Source organism: Corylus avellana, chromosome 2 (genome assembly GCF_965113065.1).
Source record: "Corylus avellana chromosome 2, dhCorAvel1.hap1.2, whole genome shotgun sequence".
NCBI classification, from domain to species: domain Eukaryota; kingdom Viridiplantae; phylum Streptophyta; class Magnoliopsida; order Fagales; family Betulaceae; genus Corylus; species Corylus avellana.
Window position 1 is genome coordinate 12,931,002 of NC_142491.1, and position 19,005 is coordinate 12,950,006.

The 19,005-nt window shown below is 30.0% G+C and overlaps 1 protein-coding gene across 1 annotated transcript; it reads right to left on the reverse strand.

Annotated features, from left to right (window-relative positions):
• Positions 1-9,019: 9,019 nt before the first annotated feature.
• On the reverse strand, positions 9,020-15,565 carry LOC132171751 (GABA transporter 1-like). Its single transcript, XM_088512561.1, has 7 exons — positions 15,418-15,565; positions 15,092-15,322; positions 14,837-14,934; positions 13,669-13,855; positions 13,432-13,574; positions 9,910-10,143; positions 9,020-9,400 (listed from the first exon to the last, which is right to left on the reverse strand). The coding sequence occupies exons 1-7, from the start codon at positions 15,563-15,565 to the stop codon at positions 9,020-9,022; spliced, it is 1,422 nt and encodes a 473-aa protein (XP_088368687.1).
• Between the last annotated feature and the right edge of the window lie 3,440 nt (positions 15,566-19,005).

Below are 19,005 nucleotides of genomic sequence, written 5' to 3' on the forward strand. Positions count from 1 at the left end.
TTAAACACTTATATGAGAATGGCTGAGATTTTTGAATTTTAGAATCTCAAATTTAAGGAGAATTCTATAGGATCTCAATCCAAAATTGATGTAATAAATGAATGTGAGGACTAGTATTACTCATAAATAATTTCTGTAAAATTTTTGTAAATTATTTTAGGAAAAATATTTCTTGGAATACCCATGATTTAATTTAAAAACAACAATTGCAATTTAATTAATAAGTAATGCTAGTAGACTGTTATATAACTGTCATACCGCTCAGTGAAACTCAAATTTTAGATGAGCACTTGTAAAAAAAAAAAAAAAAAGAGTTAATTTCAAGACCATATCATCCTAGTTATTTAAATGATCGTATATTAAATAGCATTATTCTTAAATAATTAAGAATTATAGTGAATTTTGATCCAATCTTATTTACACTTAAACATAAACCCCAATAAATAAGTAATTAATACTTTACAAGTAAGGAACAACTCAGCAATTAGGGAATATCTACTTAATGGTCTGCGTTGACTAATCCATTTGAGCAAGTCTTAGGTTTGAGCAAGTCTTAGGTGGGTGTTACGTGGTATGGGTTATTGTCTAAGACATTATTGATTAATTAATGATTTAATAATGACAGTTTATTTTTTTAATACATATTTTGCTAAATAGATTTCTTTAAATATTTGTCATTTTACTATTTTAGAAACAATGGTTGTAATTTGAAGAGGAATCAATTTACGGTTATGATCATGTAAAATGTTTTATGTCATAAAATATTCGGCGGTGGCCTGGTGGAGGTTCGGTAAACTTTGACGATTTAAAAAGGATGAACTCATACTTGAAAAATGGTTTATATTTTTAAAAAACACGAAAACAATTCTATGGAAATTAAAATAAATTTTTATGATCAATCGAAAAATGTTTTCGGTATGATCACGATTTTCGGTCGTACCAAACGCCAAAAATGACGAAAATATTAAAAAAAAAAAAGATTTTCCAAAAAGTATTTTTCAGTGTTCGGCTCATACGGAAAATGAGCGACAATGAAAAACGATTGGCAACTCTGACAACCTCCAACGATGATCTTATGGTTTGAGAAGGAAAAACTCTCAAATTCGAAAAATAATTTTATGAAATTTTAAAATGAAAACCATTTTTCAAAAATAAATAAGTTTTTTTTTTTTTTTTTTTTTGTGGAAAATGGTTGCACAAAATACCAAAACTAGTTTTTATAATATTTTACGCTGAAACTAATAGAACCTAAATATCCTACATTATTTACTCTTAAACATAAATTCTAACAAATAACTAAGTAATACTTAACCTTAATTTATGAAGCAAAACTCAAATAGGGAATGTCTAATTGCTGGGCTGCGTTGACTAATGAATTTGGATGAGTCTTAGGTGGGCATTACTCATTACACGGACATGCTTGTTGTCCAAGACACCATCATGTGCTTAATTAATGATTTATTAATGACTGTTTTATTTACTTTGACTAGTTTGTTGGGTTGTGGATATTACGTACACAGCACAGGGTCACAATTCAAGACATTATCCTACGATTTGTTTATAAAGAAATACTACAGTTCTTTTTAGTATTTTTTGTTTTTGGTGTTTTGGTGATTCTACATTGATATTATTAAAAAAAAAATAGTTAAATAATTTTTTTTTCTATTTTATAAAAAAATAATATTAACGTAAGACTAAAAACCATCAGAAAAAACGATAGCATTCATCTTGTTTATACTTGTCATATTACTCTTTGTTTGAGGAAACAAAACAAAGGCAGCAACAATAAGGGACTTCCATGGTTATTTTATTGATTATATATATATATATATCCCTAAACTTTAAAATAAGCAGTCAAATTCCCCAACATTGAATATTATGGCAGAATGTAACCTACCCATATAATTTTCGTTAAAATATTTTTTTAATAAGAAAATATAATGAAACAAGAAAAAGGAAAGTGATATTGGAAAGAAAAAAAAAGAAAAAGAATAAGAGGATGAAGAAGAAGAAGAAGAGGCAATAAAGAGGAAGAAAAACAGTTCGGTTGATTCAACAGATAGAATACCCAATATATTATTATTTTTAATTTCTTTTTCTTGTTCTATTGTTTTTAATATTTATATTTATAATTATAATTTTTTTTCTTTATATATATATTTTTTAATATTCCTTTATTAAAGAAGACCTGGGTTACTTTTGATTTGGTATATAGTGACAACACAATTGAAAATTTAATCGAAAATAGATGACATGATCTGTTCGATAACAATTGAAACACAGAGAGAATAAATCTACAAAATCTAAACCTTAAAGAGTTATTTGACAAAATGTCAGAAAATACTTCTGAAACATTTTTTTCCCCTTTACACCAATTCTATCTAACCCTATATATATATATATATATATATATATAAACCTAATAGATTTAAATTTCTTTTATTTATTTGAGAGGTTTCACCAATATCGTGTTACCTCCATTTTTTCTCTTCCATCAATCACCACCAAATTATCCAACTTGAACTCAATTACAAGTGGACATTGAAAACCATAGTAGCCACAAAAATCAAGAAAATTAGATAATTAGTCGTCACTCCATTAACAATGAGATCTGCCACCACTAGTACTCCACCATCATCATAAACCACACCCTACAATCCACCCATACCCACAATACTCCCATCTTCATTTGTAATTTTTTTTTTAACGGTGCAGATTTAATTTAATATTTTTTTATTTTATAAAAAATTTGAAATTAAATTAGGACCGTTAAAAAAGCTAGAGGAAATGTGCAGCACCTAAGCCAAATCCTTGGAATATAACTAAAATTCTCCTAATTTTTCTCTTTAACCAATTTACTAGCACAATTTAATTAGATTTAATCATTTAATTAATAATTTAATACTTTTTCTCACATGTAATTTATATAAGTTAATGTTCGAATTTACAACCATTGCTCGAATATCACATTGTATCACTAATTGTCCCCAAATCTTAATAGGAAATTATAAATTTGATTATTTTATTAATATTCTAATATTTTTACTTACTATTCTTTCAAGACAATATAAAATATTAATTTTTTTGAGTATGTGTATACCTTTTATATTTGCCAAGTTTAATTCTGAATTAATCATAAATTGAAAACAGTCCAATTTTAAGATAAATGGAGATTTTATATTTCTTTTCTCTCTTTTAAGTCTTTAGATTTTAAATTTTCACATTTTCTTTTTGTTTAAAAATAATGAGAACGACTAACTTAATAAGAGTTTTCATGAAACTTAGTATTCCATTTGACCCAATAGGTTAAGGGGATCGTCGATATTAAAGTTTAGAAAAATAATACAAATTATCCCAAAGTCTTTTTTTTTTTTTTTTTTTTTCCTAGCTTTTTAGATAAAATTTTAAGTAACATCCACTCCAATTCGCACTCATCCTTTGCTGTTTAAGTGAAGATAAAAAATTTGTTCAGTCCTTCACTCCTTCACTGACCGGAAAATTGAATATGTGAGTCGTAGTATCAATGGTGCTGCGTATAGGTTGGCTAAGGCAACAATCAACGATGTCATAGATAGGAATTGGGTGGAGGAAACTCCCGAATGTATCTGTGATGTAATTTCGATGGAGAAACATTCTTTATCCGACAATTGATTCTATAGAGTATATTGATATTTTCTTAAAAAAAATAATATAAATTTATTGTGAACGTACTCTATATAATTTACTAGTTTTAAATTATATTTTCCGTCCATAAAATGTAGAGTAGGTTTCTTTTTGGCGTATGGTTTTTATAAAGGTCCAATTGTTCTCAAACGATGTAGTTATTTAGTTCAAACTAATCATAAATTTAATGGCGAATTCACCTAATCGCTATACGGAAATAGGTGAAAGATGAGATGAAAAATTATTTTTATTATTTTTGTATGCTTTTAGGTGGGTTTTATTTTAATTTTTTAAGTGGCCGATATGAAAAGCCACTTAAAACACGCCACATCAGTTAGTATGATAAATAAGTATGAAGAGTAGTATTACCCATATTTTTATAGACATAAATTTCCTACGAACTGAATTGTATGAAAATTCTTCAAACCCAATTTCTAAAAGTGTTGTCCATTTCCATGCGAGAAACACTTTTTTTTTTTTATTATTATTATTTTTTTAATATTATATATTTTTCACATGTTTTTTAATAGCATTAATAATAATAATAATAAAACAACAGCTTCTCACATGCTCATGAGACACATAACACTTTGAGACACTAAATTAAATAAATTCCTACAACGTAATTTATAGGGAATTTATATCCTTTCTATATTCCAAAAATATGGTCCAACTCTTTCTTTTCCTCAAGAAATACATGGTTCTTAGTTGATCTACGAAGCAACTCTTATCTCCAAAATTTCAATATCATGTGAATGATAAAGTTTGCATATAGGGGCTCAGCCTCTCTCTTATTTATGGTCCAAAACACACTTCATCCTTTCAATTCAAAGAATAGACAATGCATTAAAAATTCTCATTTTGTGGTCTATGCCGTAGTTAAGGGGTAAGAAAAAAACAAAACAACCTTCCATGCCTTTACATCCCATCTAAACAAGAAAATGAAATGCCTCGCCGCTCCAATCACCCAAACATTTGTCGGCTTTATTGTTTCATATGACTTATCTCGATAACACACAAACTTCTATATTTATTTAAATCGTTAGATGAAATAGATAGCTCAGATATGAGGGGATCTTAGTCCAAAAATCTTTCCCTTCCTGTTTTCCATATTGAACAATAATAATTAGAACAAAAACTTAACTTGTATGAAGAAATGTAATGAGTTTGATGTTGGTTAATTGCAATGATGGAGAAGGGAAGGTTTGGGCAATCTTTTTGCAAATAGTTTCTGGATTTCACCGTAAATAATTATGATATCTTGGATGCCACAAAGTATAAAGAAGTCTCCACTCTCCATTCTCTCCAACCAGCAAGAGAGAGGCAAGCTTGTGGTGGTGCTTAATTGCTTTTAAACTTGTCATCATTACTAAACCACATGTAATAGTCTTCTTTAGTATTAATTATTATACTCATAATTGTGGCTCATCTAATACTCAAACTTTTCTTCACTTTTTATTATTTATTATTTATTATTATTATTTTTTATTTTTTATTTTTTTTATTTTTATATCCTCCCCATATGCACACACAACTACATATCATAAAGGCTGGTGAGAGAATCAGGTGAGGAAATTAATGGACTCATTTCATAATGTTTTTTTAATAATGTTTTCTACTTTTTAGCCAAAAAAAAAAAAAAAAGTAAAAATATTAACAAAATGAATTTGGCTTAAGTAGGATAAAAGAATTATAGCATATAACGGTTTAAATTTAATTTAATTTTTTATTTTTATGAAAAAGAGAATGTAAATCAGACCGTTGAAAAAACTATAACAAATATGTTGTTGTAGTTTTTTTATGGCACTTAAACCAAATCTTTAACAAACAACTTAACACACAAATCTTGATTTAGTTTGACAAGAGTAATGCTACATTTACAACTTTTTTATAATTTGCTAACAAGTGTCCGTATGCGATTGAAGCGACGTTAGTCATTAATTTTTTTTTTTTTTTTTTTTTTAACACCCTTCTTTCATGCACTAACATGTATAAATAGTTTGGAATTGATAAATGTTGTTGGAGTTTTAAATTTTACGTGAATAAGAACACAGAAAAACTGTGGCTCGGCCTAACGATTTACATCGCAACCTACATTATCCGATGAATAAGTTTGGTGTAATGATATATTGGAAAATAGTAATACTATATATCATTTAGGGTTGATTGGAACTGACACATCAACTTTATAAAATAATTATAAGATAAAAATTTACTTTCTAGCTTTAGTCATGGGAAAAGTAACTTACAAAAAAAAAAAAAGTCATGGGAAAAGTAGTCACATAAAAGCCTAAAGCTTCGCATATACGCAAACTGTGCAATGATTCAATATAGTTTGCACCTTAATCAAATTTAGTGGCGGATGGGTTTTTTCATTGAGTAGTCTGGACTGGGTCGGATCGGAACAGATTGGATATGGGTCTTACTGTGTTAAATCCGGGTTGGATCATCCGTTTGGTTGTACGAGCGTACTCTAACAAATATACTGGGCTTTGTGGCTAACAAATATACTGGGCTTTGGGCTTTTAAACAAAGCAGTGAGAATTTCTTTTAAGATAATAATTAATAAATTGATTTTATATGTGACCCGCCATTAATATATTTATAAATTGATTTTATATGTGACCCACCAGTAATATATTTTTCAATAAATAAAATATAAATATTTTATAAAAATTTCAAGAAATATATTGAAAATATACGTTTATTTTTTTCAGCTATGGACGTTGCCTCAAAAAATGAAAAATAAAAAAATGTTATGTTTGCTTTCCTCTACAAGATTATTATTTGTTATAATTTCTGTCATGGCTTGACACAATGATGTCTATCATCACTTTCACTGTAACCTTGGGGGTTTATTCTTGTTCTTTTTCGAAAAGTCCAAGTACAATCATGTAAGTTGGGGAATGTTGAGTATTTTCCATCTTCACCCACCCAAACTTCATCCTTCTCGTATGCTCAATAATATAATTAACCAAGTAATGCTAATCGATCCTAGTGCACTAATTTGATCAATCATGATACGATCAAATCATTGATCAAAATCTATTGATTTTGTATTATTATTATTATTATTATTCACTAATCCAATTGGCCATGATAAGATCAAATGATCGATCCTAGTACATTAGTCCGATCGATTGTGAAGCAATTAAACTTAACACAATTAAAGGTTCGATTGAATGTCCAATCGATCCTAGAGCATTTATCCAATTGATCGTGAAATGATCAATGAACAATTGATCGGACCAATGAACTAGAATGCATGGATCAAAAGTTCAGTCCAACAATATTCAATCCTATCAAGTTCGATCATTTGATCTCGTTACAATCAATCGTATTACTAATCCATATAAAGTTTAACTGAAAATAAATAATGGAATAATATATATATATATATTAAAAAAGTGATAGGCTAAACAGAAAAATGTACTAATAATATAGAACATTAATTTTTTTTTTAATAGGTTTTAATATTTTTTAATGTTTAAAAGGCTTCTACCAGGAAGGTTTTAATTATTTTTATAGTTTTTAATTTTTTTTAATTGGCTAAAATAAATAAATATTAAGAACTACTATTAGTGTCAACTAGTATGTGTTGACGCTGATAGTATAATTATCAGCGTCGACTAATATAAGTTGATGCTAATAAATTAATACAACTAATAGCAAAATGACCTGTTTTAGCGAAAATTTTGGCAGGATCCATTGGCGCTACTTATTCAAAAGTGGAAGAAAAAAGATCAAGATGGCACGTGAGTGGCAAATGACGGGTTGAGCGTCTCTTTTAACATATTTGACTAACGAAATAGGGGTTTTGGATACAAAATTGTAGTTTGATAGGATCGAGTAGTATAGTTGGCAATTCATTCGGGAAAAGTGACATGCGTTGTAGTTGATGGAGAGAAAATGTAATTACACCTTAATTATTTCTTACAAATTCTTGATTTGATCAATTTAGGGATATCCCTATTTTCTTCCCTCATTATTATACGTGTTAGCACATCCATGCTAATAATGAACATGAAGGGTGACAACGAGTCACCTTGGGTTAGTCCTCTAGATGGAACGAATTAAGAACCTATACAGACATCCATTCAAAATAATAGAAAACTAGTATTTATAATGATTATTAAAACAAAACATGTTAGAAATAGGAGTAGCAAAAACACTTCATTTGGTGAAATTTAGCTTGTTTAATATATATCATGGTTTTACAAATAGTGGGAGATATTCTTGATCAAAGCAAATATAGGCAGAAGTAAGCAGTAAATAAAAATCATCTAAAGATTTTCTTGTTGGGATCTCGATCGTTGGTAATGAGCTCTTACTGATATCTTGATGGTGATAAGTTTTTGTTAAAAAAATGATTACTAATTAATTTCATTGAGGATATATATATATTAGGTTTAGAAATTATTTCAAATGTTGAATGAATATTGAAATAATTGCAATGGATCATATATTGACATTTGATTATTTTGAATCATTTATCGAAATAATAAATGTAAAGTGAAGGTCATCATATTTTACTTAATGCCGCTAAAGGAACAAGAATTTTTTTTTTCCACAGCTTTCATGCATGTAGGGTTTTGCTAATGGCTTTCAGCTTTACTAGCAACTGATATGAAAAGCTTCTTCAAAGCTCTTTTCCAATGCAAAGTAAGGATCAACACTGATAAGTTTTTGTTTGTCATCTGATCTTCTTTGTAATGGGATTTTCTGCTGAAACCCTAAAAGAAGTTGGTGGTGATGGTGAAGGACGCTGATCAATTCCTTTTGTGTTTTAGAGCTATACACTGATCGGTGAAAGGTTTTGAACTTTTATGATGGAGATTGTTTTGTTTTATTGTTCAGATTAGTTAGGTCATATGTTGTAGTTAGGAGTCTTTAGCCTTTAATTGGTAGGACAGTTGAGTATAATATTGTCTTTATGAATAGTATAAGTGTAGTTGCAAAAGCATCTTTTCTATAAATGATATAATCGCTTCAATTTTCCAAAAAAATAAAACTGTTGCACTCTATACCTTTGAGGGCTAGATTTAATTTCATTTTCTCTCTTTGTAATGGAACACCTAATTTAAAACAATCTGAAAACTTGATTGAGCCTGGATTAATAATGAATCTGGAACCAAGTGCTATATCCTATAAGAAGATATTCAAACACACAAGGGAAATGCAAGGGAGATATGAATCATAAACAAGTAGGATTTTACAATAGACTTCTTCAAGCATATATATATATATGAAGTTCTCCAAACATTTTTACTGCTTAATATATAGTCATATAAATTCTTGCATCATATCTTCTATATACATATAATATATATGCATCGATCTATCATTTGTTTGATTTTCATATGTTGGCAAACAAACGATATGTTTTGGCATCAAGAACAATTTGTCGAACAGATGCTACTGCACCTACCATGGATAACACTGAGGAAGCTACTGCTATCAATGTGTTGCCCCAGAAAACAAGGCCACGCTTTGAGGGCTTGAAAGTCACATTGTAGAAAACCATTGGGAAAATAAAATCAAGAGGAATGCACCCAAATGCCCCCAAAAGTGCCATGATATCTCCAAAAAATGGCAGCATTGCAGCAAAGGTTGTACCTATAATCACTGACATCGACCGGAAAATCAATCTTGGCACAATATTTCGAATGGAAAACTGATCCATTTTGGGGTCTGCAAACAACTTCTCAAACACTTCGTTTGTTGGTTGCAAGTAAACCTGCAAGCAGCATATATATAATATAACGAATGCTTTAGAAAATTCTAATATCGTATGAAAGAATATTTTAAAACATGATTCTTTACATATTAATATTGTTTTATAATTAGGGGAAAAATTGTATTTAGTCCATAAGTTTTCATTTTATTTGAATTTAGTCATTGGGTTTCTAATTTAAAAAATAAAGTTTTTAGATTTTATTCAGATTTAAAATAGGTTATTATATCACTTTAATGTCAAAGTTAACAGTTTGCAGCTATTTGCCATTTGACACATCAGCGTTCATGTCATCACCTAATGTCAATGTCAAATAAGCAATTTTCAACGTTTTCTTTATCGATATAAATAATTAATAATTTGTAAGAAAGTTGTCTTCAATATATATATTATTGTGAAATATTCTTGTTTTAGTGATATTCAAAATGGAAAATGCTTGGTCTGTAGTAGATTTAACGGCCATAATCTTTAGGAATTGTGAGGCAAAATAGTTGTGAGTTGGACTTAATTACCACAGAGACAGCCGATGTTTGCAAAAGGGTGAAAACATTGGTCATCAAGAGAAACCAAGTTGGAAGCAAATGCATTCCATTGCCCATGAAATTTGCAAGAATAGTGCCCTTAGCCTGATTCCCAAATGCCCAGTACCCGGATACTGCCACGCTGAAAAAAGTCATGGCTATAACAGCGTAGCAGATGCATAAACCTTTCAACATCTTGCCCTTCACGGGAGCTGCTATGGTTGCCTGCAAATCGAAAAAAATCAAAGGCAATTTAGCAGATGCATAAACCAAAATTAAATTTATTTATACAAAAATTAAAAAAAATATATAATTAATTAATTAATTAATTTTTTTAAAAAGGGTGGCTCTGGCCACCTTTGGGGCGGCTTGCGAGCCACCCTTGAGGTGGGGGTGGCCATTCGGGCCTCCCCCCAATTTTTCTCTCTTTTTATATATATATATATATATTTTTTTTTGAATTTTTAGTGTGTGGGTGAGTGAGAGGGAAATTGTAGTGTTTTCTAGTGTGTGGTATCACTTATAAGCGATTTTGAGTGGCAAATTTTCAAAAGTTATTAGGGACGCTTGAAACGTCCCTACTTTAAAGTAGTTAGTTGGAAAAGGAGGTGCTTTTTGTTTTTTTAATACAAGCGCCCCCACTTTTTAGTGCGGTCGTTTGCACAGTAAAACGACCAAAAATAGGGGTCGCTCAAATGTTCAAACGTCCCCACTCTTTAGTGGCGGTGTTTGCACAGTAAAACACTCCCATATGGATATGGAGCCGTTTTTATTAAAATGACCCTATTGAAGGTGTCACTAAACCTTGTCTTTTTAGTAGTATAACAAAATAATGACCATTTGAAAAAAATATTAAAAATATTAAAAAAATAAACAAAAAAGGGTGACCCTTTTCATATTAGCCCCATAATTTTGTTTTTTTAATAACGTCCAAGGTACTTGCGGATAAAAATGTAAAAATGTAAAATTTAATACGCGGTAATAGTTCAAGAGGCCTTGATGTGACTTTTTAAAGTTTGAAAGCGTAAATAAAAATGTGAAATTTTTTCTATCACACACCCAAAATTAGATGCCAATCAAATCACAATTTAACCAAAACTTGGAATTTAAAAGAGGATTCTCCAGTTTTTTCTGCTGTCGATTTTCAACAAATTTTCTTAGCAACAAATGAATGTATAGTGGCTCATGAAGTATATATACCTGTATTTCAGGTAGGGGTGCAAAGGCGGGCGGTTAAAAACCGCCCGCTAACCGCTAACCGCTATAACCGCCAACCGCCTAACCGCCTAACCGTCTAACCGCATTAACCGCTAACCGCCTAACCGCCATAACCGCCTAGCGGTTAGCGGTTAGCGGTTATTGGGTCTACTAACCGTAACCGCTAACCGCTAACCGCTTTTTTATATAATATATTTTTATAATTATAATTATAAAAATATTTATACATATAACATAATCACTTGATCATTAAATCACAATTTTTTTTAAAAATAATTAAATCACAATTTGAGTATTAATATATTATCACTATAATTTATATGATTATATCACATGAGATTGATTATTAAATCATTTGATTATATAATAACAAATTATACATATATAATATGACATAACTCATAAGTATACCAATTCATACTAATACAACAATTAAATATCTAGAGACTTATTTCCAATGTATGTTATAAACCTATAAGTCTATATAAGTCTACATATGTATATGAATAATATAAATGTATAATATCAATAGTTAATTATATGATTCAATGACAATTCAAATATTTTATTCAAGACTTCAAGTGAATCATATTATTAATGTACAATGATGATATGATTCGTATAATATCAAATTAAGTAATTGACATTGGATTAAACAATGACCAATGTGTTACTTATAAACATAATTTAAGTATTAATGTATTATCATTATAATTTTAATAATTTATATATTATCACTATAATTGATATGATTATATCACATGATGACTTGATCATTAAATCATATGATTATATAATAATAAATAATACATATATAATATGACATAACTCATAAGTCATAAGTCTACAAGTTAATCATATGATTCATGTACAATGATAATCACAATTGATTCAATTGAATTAAACAATATGTTACTTATAACTACAAGTCTACAATTTAATTAAAGCATTATTAGATACTTTAGGAATTTAGGATTTAGGAGTTTGAACATTACCATTTACCATTAGATATTAAGTTCAATTCAAAGAAAAAAAATTATAAGTAAATATGATAAGAATTTAAATAATTAATCATATGAATCATATGATATAATTTAATGAGACTATATGATTATATAATATCAAATTAAGTAATTGACATTAGATTCAACAATGTGTCACTTATAATCACAATTGAAGTATTAATGTATTTTTTGAACATTTTTTAGAAAAAGAAATTTAACCATTTTTTGAAAGAAAAAAAAAAAGAAAATTAACAATTTTGAACAATTTTGAATTTTATATATATATATATATATATATATATATATATATATATATATATATATATATATAATTGCTTATAGTTATATTATATGCATATTGAATAATATAAATGTATAAGATAAATACTTAACTATATGATCCAATTACAATTCCAATACTTAATCAATTATTCATGTACAATGACAATGACAATGTGATTCATATAATATCAAATTAAGTAATTGACATTGGATTAAACAATGTGTTACTTATAACTACAATTGAAGTATTTTTGTTTGTTTGTAAGTTTATAAGATCAACACTTAATCATATAATCCAATGACAATTCAAATATTTAATCATAATATTTATATACAATGACAATGTGATTCATAAAATGTCAAATTAAGTAATTAGCATTAGATTCAACAATTACTTATAACAACAATTTAAGTATTAATATATTTTTCATTTTAATGTTTTATTTGATTATTTTCCAAATGAGAAGATTGATGAAGTTTTAATGTTTTATTTGATTATTTGTATCATTTAATGTTTTATTTGAACTTATTTTATATGCTTTGTGTTGAACTTTTTTTATATTTTTTTTTATATGTTGTGACAGTTATCTGAATTCTGAACTTTTTTTTGTATGTTGTGTTGAATTTTTTTTTTTCCTAAAAAAAAAAAAGTTAACGAGTTATGATTTAATATTTAAGAAATTTTTTTTTAAGTACAAGTAAATGTAAATTTTGGGTCAAATATTTTTGATTTTTCAATATGGGCTCTTTTTATAGCAATTGGGCCCAAGAAGATATTAAAAATGCAAGAAAAAAAAAATGAGGGTAAAAATAAGCCCAAAAAGCCAAAAAAAAAAAGCCCAATTTTAAAAAAGCGGTTAGCGGGCGGTTATCTATTTCACTAACCGCTAACCGGCCACTAACCGCTAACCGCTAACCGTTAGGCGGTTAGCGGTTGCGGTTAGTGAAATTTACTAACCGCTAGGGCGGTTACGGTTAGCGGTTATTGCCATTAACCGCTAACCGTAACCGCCTTTGCACCCCTAATTTCAGGGACAATTCCACAGGCATACGTGGTGGCAATGATTGAAACAGCGTTGGCAGCACCAAAAACACGAATTTCTCCAGAGCCATTTACGGAGTAGTCTCTAGTAGGGGCGCTCTTGGAATGTCCTGTCAAAGAAGTGTATGTATATATGTATATATACATATACACAATAATACAAAGAAATGTTTTTTATGTAATTATCTTTTGAAGTACTGTTACCTATATATATTGAACCGGCTGTGACGCAAGCGCTGTAAGCAAAAGCAAGGGTAAGAGAGACGAGATTGATATGCCTGAGGGAGTGGAAGGATGGAATTTGGGCTAACGACAGCATTAGGACTCCAAATATAATTATGAACAAGTAAAGCTTCATCGTCCCATTTGGGTTTGAGAGCAAATAAATGAACTGCATTCATGCCAAAAGGAAAAAATAAAAAATAAATAAAGACTTAATTAGTAATTAAACAAATTATAGATTCTCAATCTACTGACATTTCGGTTCCATCATGTCAGTAGACTTGTTTTGGCATTTTTTTTTTTTCTAGACCTTCTAGTTTATCCTAAAGTTGAAGCAGATAAAATGGGTAAATTTAATAATTTAATTGATATTCTAATATGTACTCTTCCTAGCTATGAACATTTAATTGAAATGAGAGGTGAATAATGGAAACAAAGTTAAAACTTATGACTTTTGCTTTAATACAATGTTAAATTATTATTTATCCTAAAAACTTAATGCTACCAATACAAAATTATAACCCTATGAATCATCCCAGCTCTCTTTTGGAACCGGTACAAGCAACAACCTTTCAGTAATATCCAACTCTTAGAAGCTCATGGTGTGTAACGCTCCGCTCTTTAATTAAGGTTAAGTGTGCTCTAATTATTGCCAAGGTATGTTGGAGTTGGTTTTAAGTGCCTAAATGGGAGAGAATGAGAATTTTTTTTTTTGAATTTAGTGTGATTCAGTGGGGAACGACCAATTGATCTAGACCATCGATCAATCAATGCTAACACTACCCTAACGAAGGAATATCGATGAGATCGATGAGGTACCAATCGATCGATGCTTCTTGTATTCAAATGAAAATTAGACATGTAAATATTTGTACTTGAGTTGCTTCCACCCACTTTCTTTCGAAGAATAAGAAGAAGAAGAATCAACATGTTTGCGTATTATTTAACTACTACTTACGAGGAATTTTCGTAGTTTAATGTGTGGGTTTGTTGTTTACTTAAAGCTTTTAGGTTGAATTTTATAGGTTTGATGATGATTTTTGAATAAATAGGTTATAGTTTTTGATAAGCATTGTTTCAATCAATATTCAATGTATGATTAGTTTTGATTGAGATTTCTGAAAGGGTTAAATGGGAGAAAGACACGAACCTTAAGGCTCTGCCCACCTAGAAGACAACCAGAAATTACAGCGCCGTAACATATCCCAAATTGAAGTGGCCCAACAACATATTTGCCCCATGCAGGTCCTGCCAACGCATATAACCCCCACAAGTTAGCATCCTGTCGGCTTAACTACTTAAGCCAACAGACAAATCTCAGGGTTTTTTATTTTATTTTTAAAATAAATTCGTATTATTATTATTTATCTTGAACATGGAAAAAGGTTGGTAGGAGATTACTCACCTAAAATATCTCTAGCCATGTCCCGAAACCGAAGTTGGCGGTGACCAAGCTGTGCATGGTGCTCCAACACCATAGACAGAAGATTATAGGAATAGAAAGTCACCAAACCTGCAAGAATAAGGCAAACAGCTCCCCCAACCCACCCTAGCAAGGCCAGCGCAAAGGGAAGACTCAGAAGCGCCGGAGCCACGATAGACGTCGTCAAATGATACCCACAGTGCAACCATGACCCTAATTACCTCAAAAAAAGATAGAATTTTATTTCATCAACTTGGGAGATTATATATAGAAATTTGGAAACAAAGAAGGAAAAAAGAATTGCTAACCTCTGGATTTGAGGACAAACAAAGCTCCAGCATCGAGCTGTTTTGGAGGGTCAAGAACAGTATTTTCCTTGTCACCTGACATCTCTCTCTCTCTCTCTCTCTCTCGCTCGCTCTCTCCAAGACGTTGGTGAATGAATGAAGATAACATCTGTGCAACAAAAGCTATTTATAAGCGCAGCGTAAGAAGGAAACAAAAATTATTGGGCATGGTCTAATTATCTAGTGGTTCATTATAGAGTTGTGGATATTCAAACATCATGGTGGATTAACCATTAATAAAGAACATGGAAAAGGCAAAGAGTACAGTTGTTGAACAACAATCTGTCTACTATATATTCTCTTTAAGATCATCTAGTGTAGAGAGAAAAAAGGACAGTATTAGAAAGAAATATTACTATTGTTATGGTCAAGTCTGGTCGATGTATATAAGGGAAAAATATAATTTAGCCCCCAAACTATCAGTCATTTTTATTTTAGCTTTTTGATATTCAAAAAGTGATAAAGTAATCATCTAAACTACTGACCAGTTACAATTTGGCCACTCTGTTAATCATCACCGTCAAATAGGATGAAAAATTCAATACGACGTTGTTTTGGCAAGGTTAAGTTACTAAAATGCCATTTTGAGAAAAAAAAAATCAATTTTAACTTAATCTTGCCAAAATAACGTCGTATTGAATTTTTCATCCTATTTGACAGTGATGACTAACGGAGTGGCCAAATTGCAACTAGCTAATAGTTTTGGTGCTATTTTATTACATTTTGAACATTATGGGGCTAAATTGTAAATTACTGGTAATTTGGGGGGCCGTTTTTTTCCTATAAACTACTAAATATTCAAATTTCATGCTAGACTTACTGTTAACAAAGAAATGGCCCTGCATTTCTTAGAAAGGCACTGCCATCATTTTCAGCATGCTTTTAAAAAAAAGCTCTTTTAATTTGTGTGCACCTTTTACATAATAGAACTCGCAAACTAGGATCTTTGGAAGTGCTCTAGACTACCTAGTAATTCCTTTCACATCCAAGATGTTGAAAGAATTCAAAGTACTAGCGTTCAATAAACTTAATTACTCTTCCATTGGTTATTTATAGCCAATCTAGAGACACGACTCTTGGATAAATCAAGAGATACGATCATGGTAATTAAATAGACTACTTAAATATTCAAGAGATAATATGGTGGATCCAACCCACAATGGGTAAACAGTGTTCCATATACTAACATGCACCTTCCACTTATAGTGGGGGCTCATGCATGTAACGCTTTCAAAATTATTTAATTGAGGAAATTAATTTGGAGTGTTACTAGCTTGTAGTGCTTCTACACTGATTAATTTGTAATTAGATGGAATTATTAACTTAAACACCAAATATTAGAGCAAAATATAGCCAAAAGTGGAAAAAACAATGATTTAAGCCGAATACTAAATAACCACAACAATATCATCTATCATCAAATACAGAGAGCTTCCAAGAGAAATTAATTTACAATAAACATTATTGTCTATACTATGCTATGCCAACCTATCTACACGAGCTTTTCTCTTAGTATCTTCAATCTCACTCAATTTTACCTACTCGATAACCTGCTAGATTGCAAAACATCGAGATATTTTACAAGTGAAAAAGTAATTGCGTAAGTCCAACTCTATTGTATTACTTACGCACTAATTAAGGTGCCCTTAATCCTAATTTAGTGTAGGGCATTACAATTACTATCGTAACATTCCATTCTTAACATGTCACAATACTTTGAGATAATTGTTCTCCTCGTACTAGCTTAAAATTTTTTATTCAGAAAAACTTATTCTTTGCACCAATGCTAGTAAAAATATATTTTATCCTACTTTTATCTGGAATGTAATCCGTATAATCCCACACTCGTCTTAGGTACATTTATTATGGAATAATGCTATATACAACACCAATATTTCACCTTTATTTTACTATTCTAATGTGTCTCGGTCTAGTAGTCATTTGGGTATATCTAATGGCTACTAAACCCTACCACATCAGCGTAGTGAACTATTAATATGGTATATTGAAATTGAGAAATTGGATATTCCAATATTCTTAGAATATTTTTAGTTGATTTTCCTCAAATTTGAGAAAGAAATGGACAAAACAAGAAAGTGACCTCCACAGGCAAATAGTCAAGTAGTTGCTTTGACCGTGTTAATGGTTCAATGTCAAGCAAAGCTAAAGCTAAAGCTAAAATAAAGTAAAAAACAACTTTAGACTTTGCTTAGAAAAAGCCACATGTGACACAAAAACATAGTACACTTTACCTTATTGGCTGACAACAACAGTATACATGAAAGTAACTTAACGCCCCAACCCCACCCCCTCAAAGAAAAAAAAAAAAAAAAAAACCAATGAAAGTTAAGGATAAAAGGCAGCACGAAAAGACATGGACTAGAAAAGAAAGTGTTTGTATTGGAGGAGCTAGACATTTCGTCAAATTTACTTTTGTTTCAACTTCCTCCACCTTTGTAATGATTTGACATATGAACAATTGGTCATCCTATACCATATTCACAACTCACAACCCAACGCGCCAGGGACTTCCAGAGATAGATCTTGTTTGGCGAAGAGGAATGTTTCACTTTTCAATTTTTTTTTTTAATTTTTTTTTTTTTAAATTGCTCTCCAAATGACACATTCTTCACAATAACAGCTGTATAGGACTGTGACATATCATTTTATGAGTAAATTTTGGAGAATTTTTTGGGAAGTGTAGAATTTCTCAAAGTGAAAAAAGTTTTGTTTTGTAATGATTTTTTTTATTTGAATAGTAATAAAAAGTAAATTATGTAATATAAAACGTGATAAAATTTAGAATATTTTAATGTTAATTTTTTTTAGGAAAATTATGTATTGAATAGTAATGAAGGGATGGAAATGGTTGCCAAACAAAGCCTAACATCGTTCGGGTTAGTGTGCTACAGGAAATGGTACAAGATGGCAATCTTTTCTGTGGCGTTTAGTAAACACAGAATGGATATGAGCCGGAATTAGAATTTTTTGTGTGGATGGGCAACCTAGATAAACACATAATTACACTGTACAAGAAATTCATCTATTAGCGGCGATATTTTACGATGGATGCTAATATATAGTCAACCTTAATGCTAAAAACACGTTAATATTAGCGTTGGCTTTGGAGTCGACTCTAACATTGTCCACTTTTTGTCAACGGTATTGATGCTCTACTAAAGAAATTAAAAATTGGAAAGCATCGATGTCGGCTGAGAAGTTGTTGCTGATGAGCTATTTTTAGCATCAACATGCAATAGTCGATGCTGATAAATTGCTAATAGGTGAAAGTCTACGCTATTGACTCTGTAAAAAAAAAAAAAAAAAAAAAAAAAAAAAATCATATAAGCCGATAGAAAAAAATTTATTATTCTTATAGTATTAGTAAAGTTTTATGTTTTATTTATTTTTTTGTGTTAAATACCATTTCAGTTATTAGTTTTAACGACTTTATTTTGTTTTTGTACCTATGTTTTATTTTGTATCATAGATGGTTATCTTTATCTAGGAATTCGTATTAGGAGGGGCAGAAGAAGAAGAGTAGGGGCA